Here is a 21,603-nt window from a genome sequence, read left to right as displayed (position 1 = left end):
TCATTGTGGTGCTACCGAGTTCGTTAAAGCATTAAAAGCTCAAGCTGTAGGTGTTCGTTTAGAAACATTATCTAGATTAATTAATTAGATTGTGACACTACTAGCCATCGTATGTGTTCATCAAGACTTATGACATCGTAATAACATGATCACTAAGGAATATTTTCTGATTACATGAAATTAAATAGGGCGCACGGTGGCTTAGTGGTTTGCCGTTTGCCTCACACCTCCAGGGTTGGGGGTTCGATTCGTGCCTCCGCCTTGTGTGTGTGGAGCTTGCATGTTCTCCCCGTGCCTCGGGGGTTTCCTCCGGGTACTCCGGTTTCCTCCCCCGGTTCAAAGACATGCATGGTAGGTTGATTGGCATCTCTGGAAAATTGTCCGTAGTGTGTGATTGCGTGAGTGAATGAGAGTGTGTGTGTGTGTGTGTGCCCTGTGATGGGTTGGCACTCCGTCCAGGGTGTATCCTGCCTTGATGCCCGATGACGCCTGAGATAGGCACAGGCTCCCCGTGACCCGAGGTAGTTCGGATAAACGGTAGAAAATGAACGAATGAATGAATGAAATTAAAAAAAAAAAGCATTGGTTTGCCACCAAATCGCTTCATATTTTCCCGACAGCGAGGCCCGAGACAACAATGACAAAGAAATTGATGCATCACAGGGTTTATTTGCTGCACTGACACATGATGAGGCAAGAAGACATATTGCATTGTAGATAATACGATGAAAAATAAAGCGTGCTGATTTGTCTGATCAGAAATGAAAGCATATGTACTGACTTTGATTGATTGTCAGAAATGAAATTTGAGGCTATGAGTTCCTAAAATACACAAACATCAGTAAAACCGTTATTTTAACATTGAGACGTTTACATTTCTCCCATTTAGCAGACACTCTTATCCAGAGCGACTTACATTTTATTTCAATTTATACACCTGAGCAATTGAGGGTTAAGGGCCTTGCTCAGGGGCCCTGCAGTGGCAGCTTGGTGGACCTGGGAGTCGAACTCATGACCTTCAGTATCAGTAGTCCAACGCCTTAACCATTAGGCTACTACATCCCACCTCACAGTTCACACTAAGAATTTAAAATCAATAAGTTCGTGGCATATCGGAAGCGGCGCTTAAAAAATTCGCAAACGTGCTGGCAGGTAAACATAAAATACAGGCAATATAAGAGGATCTAAGTTGAGGAATGTTTAAGTGCAAGACGAGATCATATAAAAAGTGAAATGCGTAAATGACAGACAGCAGAGAAGATAATAAAGACATTAGTTCCTGGTCTCCAGCTTTCCGTCCCTGATCCTCCAGCTCCATGGCATGTAGCAGCAGGAAGCTTGTCGTTGCTGTTGGACGTGAGAGGGATCAGGGGCGCGGACACAGCGCAGGAAGAGACCGGCTTCCTGTACTTGCTTATCGTGGGACACCACAGAACCGTCCTCGCTCTGCAGACTGAACACGCTCTCTGAGATCTGTCAGGGACGAACGCGGACACGTGTCAACACACACGAATATTCCGATACGGTCGTTCTGAACTCCTTTGTACACACCGTCTCCTTACCTGCTCACTGATTCCTATGGCGATGTGACCCACTTTCGCACGGGGGGTTTCACGGATACGGAGGCATCGCCCGTTGAAGTCCCTGATACAAACGTCCACTCCTGCACGGACAGAAAAGAACGTCTCGTCTCGACGTACGACTGAAGCGTATGACATGATGTGCTAGATTCGTTTCTCTAAACCTAAATCTAACACCTGGTCAAGTGATTCATCACTCACCCTCAAAGCAGCGAGATGGGGGCTGGTGGGCGGGACCAAGCCAATCCATACTGAAGCTCTGGCCATCTGATTGGCTGTTGTAGGAAAACACACCCGAGCTGAGGTCGTCCCCGGTGCCGAGTGACCATCGGCCAGAATCCTGAAAGAAGGGAATAATAAATCACAACAATAAACAGTAATTCAATGATAAAAGATACCAAGTCGGGAAGTCGGGAAGTGAGTTTGATTCCTAACCCTAAGGTTGTGGGTTCGAGTCTCGGGCCAGCAATACCACGACTGAGGTGCTCTTGAGCAAGGGTTGTTTAATTAAATATAGAGGGCCCCGGGGAGCCACAGCATAAATGGCTGCCCACTGCTCCGGGTGTGTGTTCACGGTGTGTGTGTGTTCACTGCTGTGTGTGCACTTTGGATGGGTTAAACACAGAGAACGAATTCTGAGTACGGGTCACCGTACTTATCCGTCACGTCACGTCACGTCAAACCATATCAGCTGTTTACAAATCCGACAAGATAAAACTTTTTCGTTTTTGTGTCACATGAAATTTCACAAGCAACTTAGAAAAAAATGGGATCCTAAATTTTCCTCTCATATCTTTCCAAAATCGAATTTTTTATTTTTTTGTTTAAACAGACACGAAAAACGGTCATTAAAACGCCACATTTTATAAGCTTTGATAAAGGATTCCGTAATGAACGTAAGAGATTTGTTGAATATATATTACGATATATTCAACAGCAATTCTACTCGACTTAAATGAAACGGAACAGAACGTACCGCCCTTTTAGTTTACAGCGTAGACGACCTGTACGTAGACAGACCTTTATGCAAAAATGTTGAGAATAAAAAAAAACTATCTATCAGAAGACACAAATTTACGGTTTGAGGAAGTGCGGACTTTCCAGCCCGAGAATGCAGAAGTGCGAGTACGGACTGTTTGTTGACTAGAGGCGTGCAATCGGCATCTGAACCTTACAACAAATAATAGTTAATGCAAAAAATAAAAATAAAAAAAAAATAAAAATGGTACTTCAGGAAATGATGAGCTCATTTCAGAGATTTCATGAGAAATGAGACCTCCTACGGTTTTCTGGTAACAGACAGAAACACCATAACACGCAGTAGTTCTGTAACCGCACTGCAACTGTTACTGTTATCTCAACTAATTCTGATTAATCTAATCTACAAAAAGTGGTTTTCCTCATACCACGCACTGCCATGGTCTGCTCCGGTCTATGTGTGTGTATGTATACGTGTGTGTGTGTGTATGTGTATGTGTGTGTGTGTGTTTACCTTTTTGTCTCCTGGCTCTCTGTTAGAAAGGCAGTCACTACCCAGGCAAGAAAGAAGTTGCTCCTGCAGCTCAACCGAATGCGGCTGAGAAAGACTGCTCAGGAAAAATTCTACAGGATACGAGAAAGCTCATGTTTAATTTTTAATAATTACTGAATAATGAGTGTATTAGGGTACTAGGGCTTAGTGAAGACTGACCCCTCTCGAGTTTGCGGAGCTCCTGCTCTGTGGGTTTGTAGGATTCGGGTGGTGGAGAATGAAAGTAGACGGGCGAGGATGGAGTGAGGTAACTCTCCTTTCTCGACACGACCTTTTCATCCCTGTCGTTCTCCTCCTTCACGTCATCCTGTTTTTCCACTTGTTGTTTACGGCACCTCGGCTCGGCCCTCGGCTCGGCCCTCGGTCCAGCCCGCTCTCTCTGCTCCTGCCCTGGGCCCATCCACTGCTGCACAGAGCTATTGGAGAAGGGGCTGGGCACACACCTTTCTGGCTTCCTAATTGGCTCTTGATAAGCTCCTCCCCTTGCTGGGCTCTGAAGACCTCCCACTGCAGACACACACAAACACAAACACACATACACAGTCAGTAAAAATGAACTAGTAACTAGCGCACAAATCGGTTGTTTAATCTGCAGGTTATGTGTTATGCTTTGTGCTAAATTCGTTGCTAGTTTAGCAAAGTTTGCTATCGCTATACGGCATGTGGTAGCCTAGCGGTTAAGGTGTTAAGGTGCTACCAATCAGAAGGTTGTGAGTTTGATCCCAGGTCCACCAAGCTGTCACTGTTAGGCCCCTGAGCAAGGCCCTTAACACTCATTTGTACAAAAATGAGATAATGTAAGTTGCTCCAGATAAGGGCAACTGCTAAATGCTGTAAATGTACTGCGTCAGTGATTTCTGCTGATTCCTTCCAAGCTGGTTTGTATTTTCGCTATACACACTTAATTTGCGATGATATCTAATGATACCATAGAATTGTTCAGAGGAATTATTCAAAGCGTTGGATATAGGAAAAAAAACAAATACAAAACATAAACGAAGACCTGTCGTATGCTAGCGTGAACATAAGGTCATACTGTCCGATATGGGTGGGATTCATTCAACAAGGGGTGTGCAGTTTAGGTAAAATAATCATCCAGTGTGTTTTTTTTATTTACTACTCCTGATTAAGATGTGAATTTATGCGTGCGTAAAAAAAACAACAACAACATAATAATACGTATAATCTGTAGTAGATGTGTAGATGAGTAGAAAGTGTGAATACGCATAAGCTTACGTTGTTTAAGTGCTTTCGCTGTTTGAACTCTAAGATCCTTGGCTGAGGCTCTTCGGCTCGGGTCTCCATGCAGTCCCAGTTTGATGACATCAGCAGTATGCGGGCTGCAGTCAGGAGGTATCTCTCTCAGGGGCGGCGGCTCTTCGGCTATCTGCGACGACACGGATAACACAATCAGCGAGAGCCATGAGGACTGAATACGAACGTGTGTTTTCTCGCCGATTCGTTGAACTAAAGGGAAAACCGCTTACTTTTATTATGGAACAAATGAAACACTTACTTTGAGGTAGAGAGGGCGAGAGTAGTAGCGCGTCCATGGCTGGCAGCCGTTGAGCATGTGCAGTAGCATGCAGCAGCTGCTCCATATATCCGCCTTGGCACAGCGCTTCTCTCCACGTGCCACCTCAGGAGCCATGTGAGTCTCTGTCCCCTTCAGAGCTATACACACGCGTGCACAAAAAGCTTGCTCATCTGATCTTCAACATGGTTTTAACATAATGTTTGTAATGTTTTTAAAGTGTTTACCTTGAAACGGACTGAATCCGTTCAGGTCTAGTCGCTCTGACTCGCCGAAGTCACACAGGAACGTGTTTTTCCCGTCTTCAGACAGCAACACGTTATCCGCTGAAACGACAGATAAGGGACAGATTTTAAAAAAGGAAACTTTCCCATCATCCAAACGATGTAAAATGGAATTTTGGAGAGGGACAAAACATACGATTTAATTTTGACTTTTATTCATCGGAGCTTTGATTAAATTGTGAAAATGCAGGCGTTTCAAAACAACACGTATTCGAACCCGGACGATGTTAAAAAAAAAAATGGAGTCGGGGATAGATGGATGGTTTGATTAAAAAAACGGTTAGGGATCCTTAATCGAGGATGCTGATGACTCGTGCAGAAATTTACCAAAGAAATGAATGAACTAAGATGCGTTTTTAAAGCTGTTTCGTGTGCACGGAGGTCACCGACCAGAGCGGCAGCATGTATCGGCGAGTTAATTAAAGACTTGCAGGATTACGTTGTGGTAATAAAGCAGACTGCCAGGCAACAAAAAAACTCTTCCCAGAAATCAGGTGGTTTGCACAGTCAGTGGTTTGTTCCAGGAAGACGTGTGAAGAAGAAAAAAAAAAAAAAAAAGTGCTTTCGGTTTCCGTGTCGTGACCGGACTGCTGTTTAAATCTGATGGGCCACACAAACAAGATCTCCTTCCATCTTACTGTGACACCAGGTGGCGCTGTAGGAGACGAAGCAGAGCGGGTTTCCTGGCTAACTAAAACGTTTCTCCAAATTCTCTCAAATGTGGGTCAAAGACTGAAATGTTCATATTATAGATTTAGAGTATCACACTTTTTTTTTTTAAATTTATTTATTTATTTTTCATTTCAGATGGCTCTTCTCTATGTCTCTATGTTCGGTTTCCTGTGAATGTCGATATCACCACATCCCCCTCCCCTCTGCAGTTTTCATGACTCACTCTGGGAAATTCCCAGCTTTGGTCTCACTCTCTCTCTCTCTCTCTCTCTCTCTCTCTCTCTCTCTCTTTCTCTCTCACCCCCTCCTTTTTTTTCAACACACACACACACACACACACACCAGACTGCCCTCTTTCTCACCACAGGTGCTACGATTCAGTGCCACACCCGATTCCATCGAAAAGCCATTTTACAAAACAAAACAAAAACCAACTCAAGCTACCGAAAAAAACAGCTCAAGTAATAACCTTCGTCGCCTGTGTTACCTTGTCCTCACGAGCCCTCCGAAAACAACGTTCGTCAAGATTAAATCAGAATTTCTATATATAGCTCTATACAACAATGCAGTGACATTTTTAACATAAATCATCGCTGGCTGGAATTCGGATCATATCTAGTATTAAGACGTTAACCAACAAGGCGATATCAGACTGTTACTCTTATCTCCCACGGCATCTGTGACGGTTTTTTCGAGTGTCCGGCATTACGCGCACCTTTTCGCTTCATGATCTGTTGAACATATGACTCAGTTCCTCTGTTTCGAAGCGGAAGCTCTTATGGCTTCGAGACAAAAGCAGCCATTTCACACACTCAGATGTTCCGAAGCTGGTGATAAATAATGCAAAATGAGTCAATATCCAAATTGACACCACGTCACTGTCGAAGTTGCTTGAATTCGTTCGCAGGGGCTTCGAGCGACGGCTCGGAGAAGCCGCACGAAACGGATAGAAAATAAAAGCGGATAATCTGCGACAGGATGACGTTTGCTCTAAGTGTTGTAAGTTTTCTGTTTAGGATTTCGTAGAAGCCGTCATCATTCTGTATAAGGAATAAAGAGAAGCCGGTGATGCAATGGCTGTTTATATCTGCTATAACTTAAGCAATAACAGGAACTTGTCTTGTGGACATTCCCAGACATTAAGTGTAGCTGTAAACAAACATTTAACTAATAAAATAAAAGCATAATAAAATACGTGTGCTGCTATTGGAAAACGTCTTGCGTACAGGTTCGATATGACATGAGCTCGGCTCGTCACGCTTTGTATTTGAGCTTGTACAGTACCTTTGACATCCAGGTGAAGGATGCGCCGCTTGTGTAGGTGCTCTAGTGCCCCCAGGACCTGGTGCATGTAGTGCAGCGAGAGATCCTCGTGCAAGCGACCCCTTTCTGCCAACGATTGCCCCAGAGTGCCTAGATGCGGAGGAGGAATGAAGGAGGAGAGAAGATGGAGAAAAGAGGAGAGTCAGAAGAATGTAGAAGTTTGACACAAAGGACCATCCTAAGTGATTTAACATGACTCAATTTGTTTAGAAAGGTACAATACATTAGAGGAAGGGTTAAGGATAATCTTTACCTGGTTTGAGATCCATGAACAGGATGACGGACCGACCCTCTCGGACAAATCCGAACAATTCCACCACGTGAGGAGACTGTAGGGCACTCCACGAGCCCACCTCCTCACTTCTGAAACGTTCTAACGGCACCTAAGAACATGAGAGAGAGAGAGATAGAGAGAGCAGGAGAAAGAGAGGGAGGAGCTGAACGAGAAGGACGTTGTGTGTGTACTCAAAAAAAAAAAAAGACACGGTCGCGAGCATAGAAAGAGAGAGGAAGGTAAGGACACACAAACATGACCTACAGCGCAGTTACACACCGGCACACAGCATTCAGTCGTACCTTTTTGGCAGCACACACAAAGCCGCTAGATTTGTCCCTGATGCTGTAGACCTCTCCGAACGATCCTTGCTTTAGTAAATCACAGAGCTCGTAATCCCTTCCCTCTCGATATTCATAGTCCTGTGGCTGTAGCTCCTACACACACACACACACACACACACACACACAAAGAAACACATGAGAAAAAAGGTCTTATTTATGGAAATAAACCATAGGAGACAAAGTTTATTTACATTCTTACTGTTTTTTTATTTACGTATTTTTATTTTTTATATGTAGTGAATAGTTTGTTTTGTCCAATCTTTCCAGAGGAAAACGACTTCCTGCAGGCTGTGATTTTTTTTTTTTTTGCTTGAATTACTTGAAAGAATCAAACATACGAGCATTTTTTTGACATTCAGGTTTGTTGGAAATCATCTGTTTTTTTTTTTTATTATTATTTTTTTTTTAATTTACTTAATGTTAGTGTATTTTTTTCTTCAATGAACTTCTTTCTTAGCCCGATACATACCGACACATCTTGCTGCGTATCGGTGTGTTCTACCCATGCGGACAGGGTGCACGCATTCTATAAATGTTCATGTGTTTTCTGGGGTGCATGTGAGGAAACTCCCGTAAGCAGAACTAGGCTACTGAGATAAACATGAAACTTCTCAGCTCTGAAAAACAGGAAACCGCTGAACAAACATGCAAGCGTTCGAGCCTGATGTTTTTATCGATGTGTGTTTCACTCTCTCTTGTATGTAGTAGTATGACTACTGTATGTGACTCATTTTTTTTTCATGGCTCCGATTTGACAAAGTGCTATTTAACTGTGCAGTCAAGTGTGTATTTGTGTCAGAGGCTGCGTCCGTATTTGTGTTCACAATGCGTCGACGTTGGCTGCTCGTTCTCGGTATGAAACATCATGTATCACTTGACAGTCACGCAAGACTTTTTTTTTTAAATGTACCTCTTTAAAGAGAATCCCTTCGTTTGTGTCGCTCTCTTCCAGCTCCTCCTCTCTGTCCTCTTTTTCTTCTCTGGCGTTCAGGTCCCGGACCAACTGTCTGGCGAACGCCGGGGCGAACGAACACTCGGCCTGTGAGACGTTGTTCCTGAGGCCTGCTAGCGCGAGTCTGCATTCGGCTTCGCTGATGAACGGCGAATCGGGGTCTAGCGAGCGCTCGCTCTCCTGGCTATAGGACGGCGGGTCATGCGGAGGAGCGAAAAGGCACTCCCATGGTTGGTTAGATAGCTGAGTGGAAATGAGGCCCGGGTGAAGGGAGCAGGATGACTCCGCTGTCTCCTGCACAGACAGGCTTTCTGTGCTGATGTAGCTACATTCAAGCTGGAAGAATAACACACATGGACCCAGTGTTCAGTGATTAGGTAACAAACTGAGTTTCAAATATATATTCTATATATTAGTATCCTATACTATACTGAATTACTCTCACTGACAGTACTAACACTGACAGTATCGTGCTATCCCTTCATCAGTAGGCAGTTCATCATCTTCGGTTCATACCTGACTCAAAAGCAGTCACTCTATCGCACTACATCTATAGACAATTACACATTATCTGGACCCATGGGAACCTTCCGTATGTGTTTACATCCGTTTCATTTTTCTCTCCACTTTCTTGACCTGCTCAGTGTTTCCTGTTGCCATGGCAATGAATTAGTCATTAGTCATATTGATGGTTTAAACCCTTGTCTGTCTCCTCCCCTAATTAAGAATCTATTTACCCCTGAGCGCTTTATATACCCTTGAGTCCATCTCACCTCTCCGCTGTCCTGTTGTGGCACTCTATTAACTCTTCTGTCTCTCTCTCTCTCGCTCCCTCCGTCCCTCTGTTGTCCCTCCCTTTGGGAAACTCTCCTCCGCTGTCTCTTTCGTCGCTTTTTCCTGGGCTTCCGATGAGAAACCGAGCCTTGGGGTAAGGACAGGGCTGCCCTGAGGTTGCTGTAGGTGTTTTTATGTCTAGAAAGAAATAAAAATAAACCGACTGTTAAAACAAACAGTGTGTGTTTTTGGGTTACAGTGCAGTGTTGGTCTTTCAGTCGTAGGTCAGGTCTTTACCTGCTGTTGGGACAGAATTCCTGTGAGTCTTGAGATTCACCTGTAGAGCGAGAAGATAAAGTTGATCACGGGTCAGAATTTTGTGTTTCTTACTCCAAGCTCTTCGGTAGATTGAAGTACTTACACTCTGCCTGGGCGATGATGGAATGTTTCTCGCTGATCAGAGGTCCTGTGCCTAAATGCTTGGCTGTTCCATGAGAGATGACCTTCAAAAGGAAGTTGGAATAATCCATCAGATTTATCGTCGGTTTATCGTCCTTCGCAGAGGCGACAGGCAACGGTAGCTCGGGGCTGGAAGCGAGGCTGCTGAAGACCTTGAGTTTAGGCTGGTTTGTGGACATGTAGAACGGCTGGGTGGAGTTAAAGATCCTCTGTGCCACCGCCATCTTTCAGATCCTGGAAGTAAAACAAAACACAATCGATCCGCTTTTACACCTGGCCTTCTTTAACCGCTGCTCGTCACGGTGACTTACACGGCTAAGTATTTTCTTTCAGACACGAGAGGTAACGTTAACATAAAAACGTGTTTCGACTTCAACGACCAGCGGATTTGCGAATCTCTTGTGAACTTTGGACCTCCGACGGCATTCTGGCTCTCGGGGACAAAAGCTACTCTGTTCTTTCAGAGCCTCACGAGGACGTTTGTGCCATCTGGTGAGAAGGAAACCCGATCACAGTTTTTAAGAACTTTATCTCAGTTAAAGCATTCTCGAAGGATGACATTGAAGTTGATGCGGAAGTGACTGCCCGCATGTAACAGAGGGGGAAAAAAAACAGAGAGGCAGGTTTATAACGAGATCTTAAGATCGAAATAAGATATGAGCCGGACATGAAGTACCGGTGTGCCAACTCTGCTTAAACAATGACTGGACTCCAGTAAATCTTTTAATCATTGACAACTGAAACAGGACCTTCCATCTGGATAAATTATACCCTTTCCATCTAAACTAACAAATACGCAATGGGAAATACAGATAAATGATTATTATTGTTATAATTTATGATATCAGTAATCTATTCTGCGCTATCACATGCTAACAGTTTTTTTATCAGCGAACGTCTGACTGGTGAAAGATGGATTGATGTTAAAATTCTTACATTAAAAAAAAAGTGTTTGTATGTATGTTTGTATTTATAAAAAATGTTTTTATGGCATTTTTTTTATTGAAATTCATTTATTTGTGTAGACAATCTGCAAAAAAAAAAAAAAAAAAAAAAAAAAAAAAAAAAAAAAAACATAAAATATATTTCGTTTGTACGGAAAATGAAAAAAATTTTTCATTTCATTTTTCATTAAAATTTGTTTAATCTTTTTCCTCATTATTTTCAAGCCAATTCCTGCCCCGTAGGGTTAACGTCGAACCATGGAGGGTGGGGCAAACATGTGCTTTCTCGAAGACACGTGAATCCAGCGTCACAGAGCAAAGCAACACACAGGGAAGAAAGTGCTATCTACCCTCTGCTACATACTTGAGCTCACACACACCCACAACCGGTTGTTGTCGCTGTGATGGACAGGGAATAGAGAATGCCACCCCATCCCACCCTGACAGCACGGCCAATTCTGCCCTCTTGGCTCCTGTCCACGTTTAGCTGTAGTATTCTCAGATCAACGATAGGCAACCTCAGGAACCTTGTCTTTTTGTTTCTGTTTGTGCGTCTCAACCTAATTACAGGAGCATTTTTCAAACCGTCGCACTATTTATTCTTATTATCGGAAAGCTTACGTGAATGGAAAGCGTTCGATTTTTGAAGAAAACTGAAAGAATATATATTTATTCATTTTCTACCGCTTATCCGAACTACCTCGGGTCACGGGGAGCCTGTGCCTATCTCAGGCGTCATCGGGCATCAAGGCAGGATACACCCCACCCAGGAACCCGTCGCAGGGCACACACACACACACTCATTCACTCACGCAATCACACACTACGGACAATTTTCCAGAGATGCCAATCAACCTACCATGCATGTCTTTGGACCGGGGGAGGAAACCGGAGTACCCGGAGGAAACATGAAAACTCCACACACACAAGGCAGAGGCAGGAATCGAACCCCAACCCTGGAGGTGTGAGGCGAACGTGCTAACCACTAAGCCATATATATCATTTATGAACTCACAAAAGTTTCACAAAAACGAGTTTCTACCACATCACAATAACAACGAACCCCAATTCCTGATTTAAAGCTTTGAGAAAACAAACAGCGACAATAAAACTTTCGTTTTGTTTTTTTTTTTATTATACTTTTCCACAACTTGACTTTATATATTCACTGCACAAGCTAGAAAAAAAAAAACATTTATTATTAAAGTTATTGTTAAGATTTACAGTAAGAGAGCTGTGTGTCAAGGTTACAATGGTTACAGCATGTTGCATCAGTGTGTCCTCACTTGACTTCTCTCTCTCTCTCTCTCTCTCTCTCTCTCTCTCTCTCTCAAGATAAAAGAAAGCAGGCCTCGTTCCGAAGCCGACACAAACGGAAGAATGCGATCTTACCAAACGCTCTCTATCTTCAGAAGTCAGACTTCTCCATTTTAAACTCTCTTAATAAGGCGGGAGATGACATCATCAAACATCAGGCAACATCTACTCGGAAGCCTGGCAGCCACCTTTTTATTATTATTATTATTATTATTATTATTATTATTATTATTTACACTGTTGAATAAACATCACAGCATTATGCAACAGGGACCAAACAATACCTAGGGTGCATGTTAGGTCATGTGCTAATTGTACAAGAACCGACCTTTGAAAGTGGGAGTGACAGATCACCGTGTGATAAAACAGTGATAGAAGGATGAACGTGTGGGTGATCGTGGAACAACCTAATATGTGTATATACAGACCCACTTAACCCATTTGAAGCCGTGTGCATGACACGCTGACGACGTGCGTGCATCCCTGCGTCACTAAATAAGTGTAAAAACCTGTCGTCCTGCTCGATTTCCGTCTTATCTCAATAATCATGCTTCGGTGTAGCTCCGGTTGAGCTGCATGTTATTCTGCTCGACTTCCTCGTCCTAAAGTCACTCTCAAAACAACACATGCTCTTTTTTGTATACATTAACACTTACACTCACTTAACACCCTAACGCTAAATACTCTACACCGCACATAAGAATCACACACCGGGAAAATGACAAACAGCTTATTTATGCAATATAATGAATATACAGTAAGAAGCAAACTTGCATGTGAATTTAGAAAAATATGTTCTGGAAAGAAAGAAAAAAAACAACAAAACGACAGAAAAGAACAGATGAAAACAATACCAGCTATGTGACGGCGAAGAATCGTTCATTCCTAGTAGCTTCTTCCTTCTTTAATCGTTTCAGGTTCATGAGGATGATCGTATGCTTTCTATGCTCGCGACCGACTTTTTTTTTTTTTTTTGAGTACACACACAACGTCCTGTTCGTTCAGCTCCTCCCTCTCTCTCTCTTTCTATCTCTCTCTCTCTCTCTCTCTCTCTCTCTCTCTCTCTCTCTCTCTCTGTGTACCTCTGATGCCAGAATCAAGACGCAATCTCATTGGACCAGAGGTATGGTGATTTACAAGAAATCCATCCGGCTTCTCTTTTCTCTCACCCCTCCTCTCTCTCTCTCTCTTTCTCTCTCTCTCTCTCTCCTCTTCCCTTTTAAGAAGACTGAAGTGTGACCTTTCAAAAAGCTCTCTCTCTCTTTCTTTCTCTCTCTTTCTTTCTTTCTCTCTCTCTCTCTCTCTCTTTCTTTCTTTCTTTCTTTCTTTCTCTCTCTCTCTCTCACTTCTGTCTTTCGCTCTTTCTCTCTCTCTTTCTTTCTCTCTCTGTCTTTCTCTCTCTCACTTCTCTCTCTCTCTCTCGCTCTCTCACTTCTCTCTCTCTCTCTTTCTTTCTCTCTCTCTCTTTCTTTCTCTATCTCTCTCTTTCTTTCTTTCTCTCTCTCTCTTTCTTTCTCTCTCTCTTTCTTTCTCTCTCACTTCTCTCTCTCTTTCTTTCTTTCTCTATCTCTCTCTTTCTTTCTCTCTCCCTCTTTCTTTTACTTTCTTTCTTTCTTTCTCCCTCTTTCTCTCTCTCTCTCTCTTTCTCTCTCTCTCTCTCTCTCTCTCTCTCTCTCTCTCTCTCTCTCTCCCTGGCTCTCTACCAGTCTGTCTTTTACTTAACTTTTATTCTCCGTCCATCACGGTAACACTTCTATCTTCTAGCACCTCAAATAAAACTGACTGCATGCTCAATCGATCACTAAATCCTGGAGGCTCTATAACATTGTTATTGTATTCACTACATTTACCATCTGAGGAACTATGATCTGGGAGAAGTTATTACGATGCCCCACCCTCCTGAGATCATATTATTCACTCTCGAGTGAACGATCGTTACTTTCCGCTTCCTCAATTCCTCTGCAGTGTCAGGACCGCAGAATATGTTGCCTATCGGTGTTGGGTCAGGAACCTTTAATACGTTTCTGAAAGGAGTTAAATACTGTATGGCAGAGGGCAAAAGTTTTCCGCCTTTAAACTATCTTGATCTTTTTGCTTTAAACATCCTAATGCTCACGATTCGACCACTTGTATTGTTTGTAATGATTCGAAAAACATCTGAGAAGCCCAACACACAGCAGAAAACATTTCCTCTTCTTCTGCGTTTCCTCACAAACAAAACACAACATGGAGGAATTTACAGTATGAACCAATATCATTTAATCAATTTAGGCAGCATTGTTTTTCCCCCTAACACGACAACATGGCAAAAAAAATTACAGTTGAAAAACTCAACTTGCTTTGGTGAAACTTCCACTTCCAAGCAATTCATTATGACCAGCCATGTTTTTTTTCTTTTCTTTCTTTCTTTTTTTTTTTTTTTCGGTTTACAGTCATGATGATTTATTAATGAACTATAATAGGCGTTAGACCACAAGTCTGAAATGACAGTCCTGTTTTGGTTCTGATATAAAATAAAGCTTGGAGGAAAACATCTGGGTGTTGGCTTTGACGTGACAGCATCAGAATCTGAACTGTGATGCAAACTGAACCTCGACTGCGTCGAATTAAACTGTGAACGTTTTCCAAAAACCGAACAAAGCGAGTCGCTTCTCATATCCTTATTTTCTGCTGAAGCTGTTTCAGGAAGTGAGAGTTCGCTCAAAGACGAGGCTTTCGTTTACTGTATTGTGTCCATAAAAACCCAAAGCGTACTCGGTGTATAGAAGCGACAACAACATCAGGTTCGCTGTCAAGAACTATTTTTCTAGGTATAACTGAAATTTTTCAGCACAAAGTAAATAAAGTTTGCACCACTGACAGTTTGGCGAGCAACTACTTGGGAGCTGAACATGAAGCAATTCACACACTCAGTATTGTGCCATAATAACAGACTTCGCATCTTTAATGCTCTGAAAGTACAAACCACACTGACCACTGGATACAAACTTTCTCATGCTCAGTAACATGCATGACTAAAAACTAAATATGCACCAGGTCTCTAACAGCAGAGAATGCGACCTAACAACATTCATGGCACAATCCATACTTATAATTACTGTATGCAGCAGCTTCCAAACATTTGCACATTTAATAAAAGTTTACACTAAAGACTAAATAGAGGCATTAACTTACTAACACCTGTAAAGAAATTGTCCGTTTGCATTAAAGTCGAAGTTTTTTTTTTGTCTACATAAACAGACGAATTCAACGCGTGGTCTCGGATTGATTGTAGCCTGATTAAACGCGTTCCACCGAAGGGCATGGAACACGTTTGCAAAAGCCTTTTTCTGCATAACAAAGATGAAACTATTGCATTGTTAACGTTCCTCAAATGTTTGTCCAATCTAATAAAAATGTGTCAACGCTTCACAGCAGTTAATTAGATTCAGGTTTCATCATTTGTCGCATAAGCGTGTAATAGAAGGCTTTTTTTTTTATACATTTACCTTATGACCACACACACACACACACAGTCGTGTCATGTTTTATACACATCTCACCACTTTTGAAAAGATTTATACTTGGCATCAATGTTCTATTGGGGTTCTCATAATAATGAATAATAATGATATAATTTTATATCAGATTTCAAGAAATTAATCAGTTATCACTCATTAAAACCACCGTTTTTTTCTTAAGTAAGTGACTAATATCGAGGAATACATCATCTGAAACGGAAATCTATCTGTGAAATCAATTCAATTCAATTCAGAGTAGCTTTTATGGATGTATAGAAACAGACTAAAAATGATCAAGTTTAAGATTAAGTTACTATTTGTCTCTAACATCTATCAATAATGATCACGATCGATGTGAATGTGGTGAGAAAAACATCCTGAGATGATATGAGGAAGAAACCTTGACAGGAACCAAACTCGAGACAAGAAATAACGTCGCTATAAATATTGTCATTTCTACAACGGTTTGTAATCGAGTAGAATTACGCAACCAAGAGCTCCTAACGTCGTTTCTGAGTTCGTTACAGACTTAACACTAATTCCTTCAAACGTTCGCTGACGAAGAGCCGAACGCAAAGCTGACGGACACAATGGGAGGAAATCCTGTTTAAAGTGATGCTTACTGCTGTAGATTGTCAGCATTTAAAATAAACGAATAAGTTAGTTCCTTTTATCACTTATGCTACAGCGACATACGATCAGATTTGTGAATTCAGTAAAACTCTGGTACAAGTTAATATATTAACAGATGGAAAAAAAAAATAAATTTGTTTTTAAGTCCACGTCGCATGACTATCGATGAAAAAAATGTGTTTGATATGTCGGAATGCATGAGAAAGACGGACTGTAGAGCTGCTCCTAATGGAAATCGGATGTTTCCTCTGCCCTGATGTCCTAACGGAAGGAGTGTACAGGAGTGGGAGGAGAGGAAAGAAGGAAAGTTTACACTCTGGATTGTGTGTAATAACCCGGGGGTGGGTGGTGGGTGTACCGAAAAGAAACTGGGAGCGGACGGTGTGTGTGTGTGAGCAATGAGAAGTTTTTAGAATAATGGGTTCAATAGGAGCTTTTCACATGGAGACAGTCAGCGAGAGGATAATGGCATTGACAAGAAAATGCAATGGCTTGGGCATGCATTCAAACTCTAAAAAAAAAAAAAAACATTGAAAATGCAGAACCAGAAAGCATGACACACACACACACACACACACACACACACACACACACACACACACAGGGCTATGACTCATGTACGCCCCCACAGATGTACAGGATGCTTAAGGCCTGAGTAAGACCCACTCTGAGCTTTGTATCTGAGGCCCAGAGGAACCTAAAGCCCCAAACCAGCTCCAACCTGCACCGGGTGACCTCTGTATACCCCTATAGCCCCACTTCCCCTATACCAACAATCCTCTGGGAGACTGAATAAATTCCCTACATTTAGCTACCACCCACACAGGGTGAATGAGTGTGTCTCTGTCTTTATACTGTATCATACACACCTCTCATGGGAGACCTAAAAATATATACAGTGGATGTTTATAAGGTTTATTCCGCAACACTGTACTGACAGAACATTTTTCCCATTCATATTTTCTAATACCAAAACCTAAAATGTATTTAATAATAATCCTCAAAATGCAACGATTCTATTTTACTTTCCCTTCTTTATATTTTACAGACCGAATCACAGCACATTCATTCCAGCACTATGTTTTCTTATTAAGCATTTTCCATTTTGAGTTACATTCAAAATATTTTTTAGATCGTCTTTTCGTTCTTCACGTCCGGGATCTGACAACAAGTCGATTGTTATAATGATGATTATTCTGCACCCGCACACACAAATGGTCATCAATAGTCTTCTTCAGCTTCACTTCGTGAATAAATCTTCATTTGAGGATTGCAATTCTCGTGTTATGCCGATTCCTGAGTGGACGAGTACTACTAAACATCTTCCAGTGAATTGATTTATGCTTTAACTAGTGTATGTTTGCAAAGAAACAGGATTTACACTCGAGTCCTCGTTTTTCAGAAATGTTTCCGCCGGACACTCGATGCTGAACCTCTCGGTGCTGAGATTTTCCAGCTGCTGTGGCAACCTCGACTAAACACGACTATACACGACGACACCTGTTTGCTCTGAGCAGCTAAAAATATATCCTGGATACAAAGCTATATCCAGTTTGCTATGCGGACTACGAGCGTACCCGTCGCAACACGGGCTCCATTCATATTTCGCATTCATTTACCACTATCATATATACTGGCATGTTCTGACTCGGAAGGATGTAACAGAATAATTCTCATAGCCAGACGTGGCCTTCTTCTTCAGTGGAAGTCCTCAGTCCCACCATCTCACTCACAATGGCTAAAGGATACAGCGTTTTTTATTAGGCTTGAGTAAATTAAATGTACGATAAGAGGTAATACCTCCAGGTTTTTTCATAAATGGCAACCGTTTATCTCATATTTCATAGGCCTTCAGGTTTTGCCGGATTAGGTTTTCTTTTCTTTTGTAAAATTAAAATTATTGGTACTCAATAATTAAAAAGGGGTGGGCGGGTGGTGGCTGGTTTGTTTTCTGATTTTCCTTTTTTACTTCCTTTTTATTATTGTTATTCTTGTAATTATTTTACTTTACTCCTTTTTCATGCAAAACCAAACTGGGATTCTGTATTGTTGTTTGATTTTGTTTGCAATAAAAAGATTTTGCAAAAAAAAAAAAAAAAAAAAAGAAAAAAAAAAGAAGAATTCTCATAATACAAATTCGTAAGAAACCGCACAAGTATCAACCTGCACTATTTCAGTGGAAGAAAAAAACTGCCTTTGTTTCGTCTTATTAATTTCTAGAAAAAGAAGAAGGAAAAGAGAGACTGGTGCTGCTCTAGCATAATTAATAACAGGAGCTCGTCTGCCGAACATTAACTGTAACTATACACGAAGAAATTGTATGATGATTCATGCTTAACGAATGAAAAAAACAGCAATGGTGTGGGATGAGGGGAAGTAAACACTTTGGGACATGCTGTTATAGGGAAATAATCAACTTTTGAGATGGTATCTGTGACTCTGCTTCAAGTCAGGTCACATCACACCACCTTGCTGTTGATTAATTTCCTATAAAAACACACACCAAGAGTATTCCTTACTTATTAGCCTGTAGCACTTTTCAAAATATGACAACGTATATTTTTATACTTGCTACTATACTTACACTTTGTAACCGGTAAATAGTATAAAAAGAAACTCTCACCAGAAAATGGTTGATCATTTGAAAAACTGATATAATTAGAATATATCGACTACACGCTAACGTGATTAGGAACGCAACAGATGTTTTCACACTAGCTATAATATCACAATAAAATCTTTAGCGGAAGAGAACAAGTGACGGCGGGTTGCTGACACTAGAACGTGAGGGAAATTCTCTTTCAACATCATAATCAATGGACTATACAAAGTACAACCCGAGCTCGATGTTGTTATCTATACTCGACAACCTTGCAATCCTGCTTGATTCATACATTTCAGGAAATCTACTTTAATATCGTTTCTATACAAATGAATTGTTTTTGTTGAGACTAAAACTGTCCAAAGTCAAAGACATACACTTTTACATGTATGCATGGAGCTAGCTTAGTCGTGCTAGCTGAGTGTTTAAATCTATTCAACTATATTTATTGATGAACTTTGTAAAACCACAACAATTTTCTTGTACCAGGCGTGTTTGTCAGTGTGCAACGTGGCAAACAAACATTGATCAGAATGTACGCAGAAGCATTTTATTATTGATTGAGACGTGTATGTGAACATTTTTATTGTTGTTTTTATTGTCATGATGTTTATTATGATGCAATTTCTTCCGTCCTGCCATCCTGACAGAATTTCTTTGACCGTTTAGGAAATGACCGGGGTCTCATACTGCATTTTCTATCATTTATCCCAGTAACTTCACATTCATTTATGTAACTTTTAACATTATATCTCAGAAAGCATTGTTTTAAATATTTTGCTCACATTATCCTGATGCAGACCTCAAAATTTGAGTTTGTGTATCTTTTGGTATGACTTTGGAAAATCCAAATATTTCCAGTTAGCTGTATGGAATTATAGTGTATTACTAAAATATCACATTTATTGTCCTGTTAACAAATAACGGATGACTTAAGGATCCTTGGATAAATTGATGTAAACTGCAGTCCACTTGTGAAAATTTGCTAATGTAAAATCATTCCAAAACTATTTATATGCTCAAAAAATATAACCGCTATTAATTTATTAGTTGTCATCTATTTTCATATTAATGTAACTTAGGTTATATAAAATATTTAAAAGTGCATAATTTAAAATAAATAAATAAATAAATAAAAGGAACAATATAATGTGCAAAATCCTGCTTTTCCTAACTCCAAATATCCCCTAAACAGAATATGAAATTATTATATAAAGTAAATAATAACCTGTTTATTATACACATTATACATACAAGGGTTCATTATAAGGGTTAATTACACTGGATTTGACTGTAAGTTATGAAAAAACGTGTCCAAATACGACATGTTTTAAATTATAACTAGTTTTACGTCCTAGTTCTAACTGTTTAAAATGTTATTCGAGCAAAATGAACACAAGAAAATCACAGATTTGTATATAAACTAAGCGACCCATGTACTAACATCCCAAAAGTATTTATACGCTCAAAAAATGTAAACGCTATTAATTTATTAGTTATTAACTGTCATCTATTTTCATATTCATATAACGTATATATAAAGTGTTTAAAAGTGCATAAATGAAAAATAAATAAATAAATAAATAAATAATAAAAGAAAGGAACTATATAGTGTGCAAAATCCTGCTTTTCCTAACTCCAAATATCCCCTTTATAATTTATATAAAGTAAATAATAACATGTTTATTATACACATTATACATACAAGGGTTCATTATAAGGGTTAATTACAATGGATTTAACTGTAAGTTATGAAAAAACGTGTCAAAACGTATCCAAACGTATAAAGTAAATAATAACCTGTTTATTATACACATTATACATACAAGGGTTCATTATAAGGGTTAATTACAATGGATTTAACTGTAAGTTATGAAAAAACGTGTCCAAATACGACGTGTTTTAAATTAAAACTAGTTTTACGTCTTAGTTTAAAATGTTATTCAAGCAAAATGAACGCAAGAAAAGCACAGATTTGTATATAAACCCAGCGACCATGCAAACGGAAACGGTTTTACGAATGGCTTCCTGGAAAAAAATAGAGCCAGTTAAAAAAAAAAACGTTAAAAATATTAAACGTTGGGTTTTTTTTTTAGATATTTATATATATATATATAATTTTTTGAGAAAATGTAAATGTGTTATGTTACTATAAAAAACCGTGTAAAGTTGTTTACAAGTTTAAATCTATAACTTTAACGCTAGTACTTCCGTCTGTTCCTCCGCCATTTCACAGCAACTGAATTGTGTCAAAATGTAAACCAAATAAAGCGAATTAGAGCGGAATTTATTCGAAACCGACCTTTCGGAGCCACATTGTAGCTATTCGGAGTAGTTAAAGTAAGATGAACTTACCTGTTTGGGTATAAATTGAGTGTAAAATAAAAAACACTGGTGGGTTTGGGCGGATTCTTCACTTCTCTGTTTGCCAGATGTGTTCAGCAGGAAGCTTATAACCATAAGGGGAGGTGGGATGGAGAGTCAAATAATAAGATCAGATTGCAAATTTGCATTTTAACCAGTATAACATGTCAAAATAGTGCAAAATACAACTGAAATGATTATGAATAATGAATGATTATTCAATTCAATTCATTCAAATTCAATTCCATTTATTTGTATAGAACTTTTAATAATTTCCCATTGTCTCAAATGAATACAGAAGATAGAGAGAGAGAAAAAATAAATAGATGATAATAATAATAATAATAATAATAATAATAATAATAATAATAATGGGGGGGCATGGTGGCTTTGTGGTTAGCACGATCTCCTCACACCTCCAGGGTTGGGGGTTCGATTCCCACCTCCGCCTTGTGTGTGTGGAGCTTGCATGTTCTCCCCGTGCCTCGGGGGTTTCCTCCGGGTACTCCGGTTTCC

At 40.3% G+C, this 21,603-nt stretch overlaps 1 protein-coding gene across 2 annotated transcripts; it reads right to left on the bottom strand.

The window, feature by feature from the left end:
- Positions 1 to 649: 649 nt before the first annotated feature.
- map3k14a (mitogen-activated protein kinase kinase kinase 14a) lies at positions 650 to 21,173 on the bottom strand. Of its 2 annotated transcripts, none has more exons than XM_060891998.1 (16): positions 21,079 to 21,173; positions 9,690 to 9,961; positions 9,566 to 9,605; positions 9,268 to 9,466; positions 8,453 to 8,830; positions 7,501 to 7,635; positions 7,178 to 7,307; positions 6,886 to 7,014; positions 4,873 to 4,971; positions 4,628 to 4,785; positions 4,348 to 4,498; positions 3,271 to 3,618; positions 3,073 to 3,182; positions 1,782 to 1,920; positions 1,563 to 1,663; positions 650 to 1,473 (listed from the first exon to the last, which is right to left on the bottom strand). In XM_060891998.1, the coding sequence occupies exons 2-16, from the start codon at positions 9,949 to 9,951 to the stop codon at positions 1,273 to 1,275; spliced, it is 2,580 nt and encodes an 859-aa protein (XP_060747981.1). In that variant the 5' UTR covers positions 9,952 to 9,961; positions 21,079 to 21,173; the 3' UTR covers positions 650 to 1,272. The 2 variants fall into 2 exon arrangements, with proteins under 2 accessions (XP_060747981.1, XP_060747980.1); XM_060891997.1 differs by lacking the exon at positions 21,079 to 21,173 and adding an exon at positions 12,843 to 12,948.
- Between the last annotated feature and the right edge of the window lie 430 nt (positions 21,174 to 21,603).

The sequence above is a fragment of the Tachysurus vachellii genome, chromosome 18 (genome assembly GCF_030014155.1).
Source record: "Tachysurus vachellii isolate PV-2020 chromosome 18, HZAU_Pvac_v1, whole genome shotgun sequence".
In the NCBI taxonomy this organism is placed as follows: domain Eukaryota; kingdom Metazoa; phylum Chordata; class Actinopteri; order Siluriformes; family Bagridae; genus Tachysurus; species Tachysurus vachellii.
Note: the sequence above shows the minus strand (reverse complement) of the source record. Positions and strands in the feature narration are given on the sequence as shown.

Coding starts and splice junctions, on each gene's coding strand:
- map3k14a (XM_060891998.1), bottom strand. CDS start 9,951: ATGGCGGTGGCACAGAGGATCTTTAACTCCACCCAGCCGTTCTACATG. Junction 3,183..3,270: donor GCTCCGCAAACTCGAGAGGG/GTCAGTCTTCAC, acceptor CGTATCCTGTAG/AATTTTTCCTGAGCAGTCTT. Junction 1,474..1,562: donor CCATAGGAATCAGTGAGCAG/GTAAGGAGACGG, acceptor CGTCCCTGACAG/ATCTCAGAGAGCGTGTTCAG.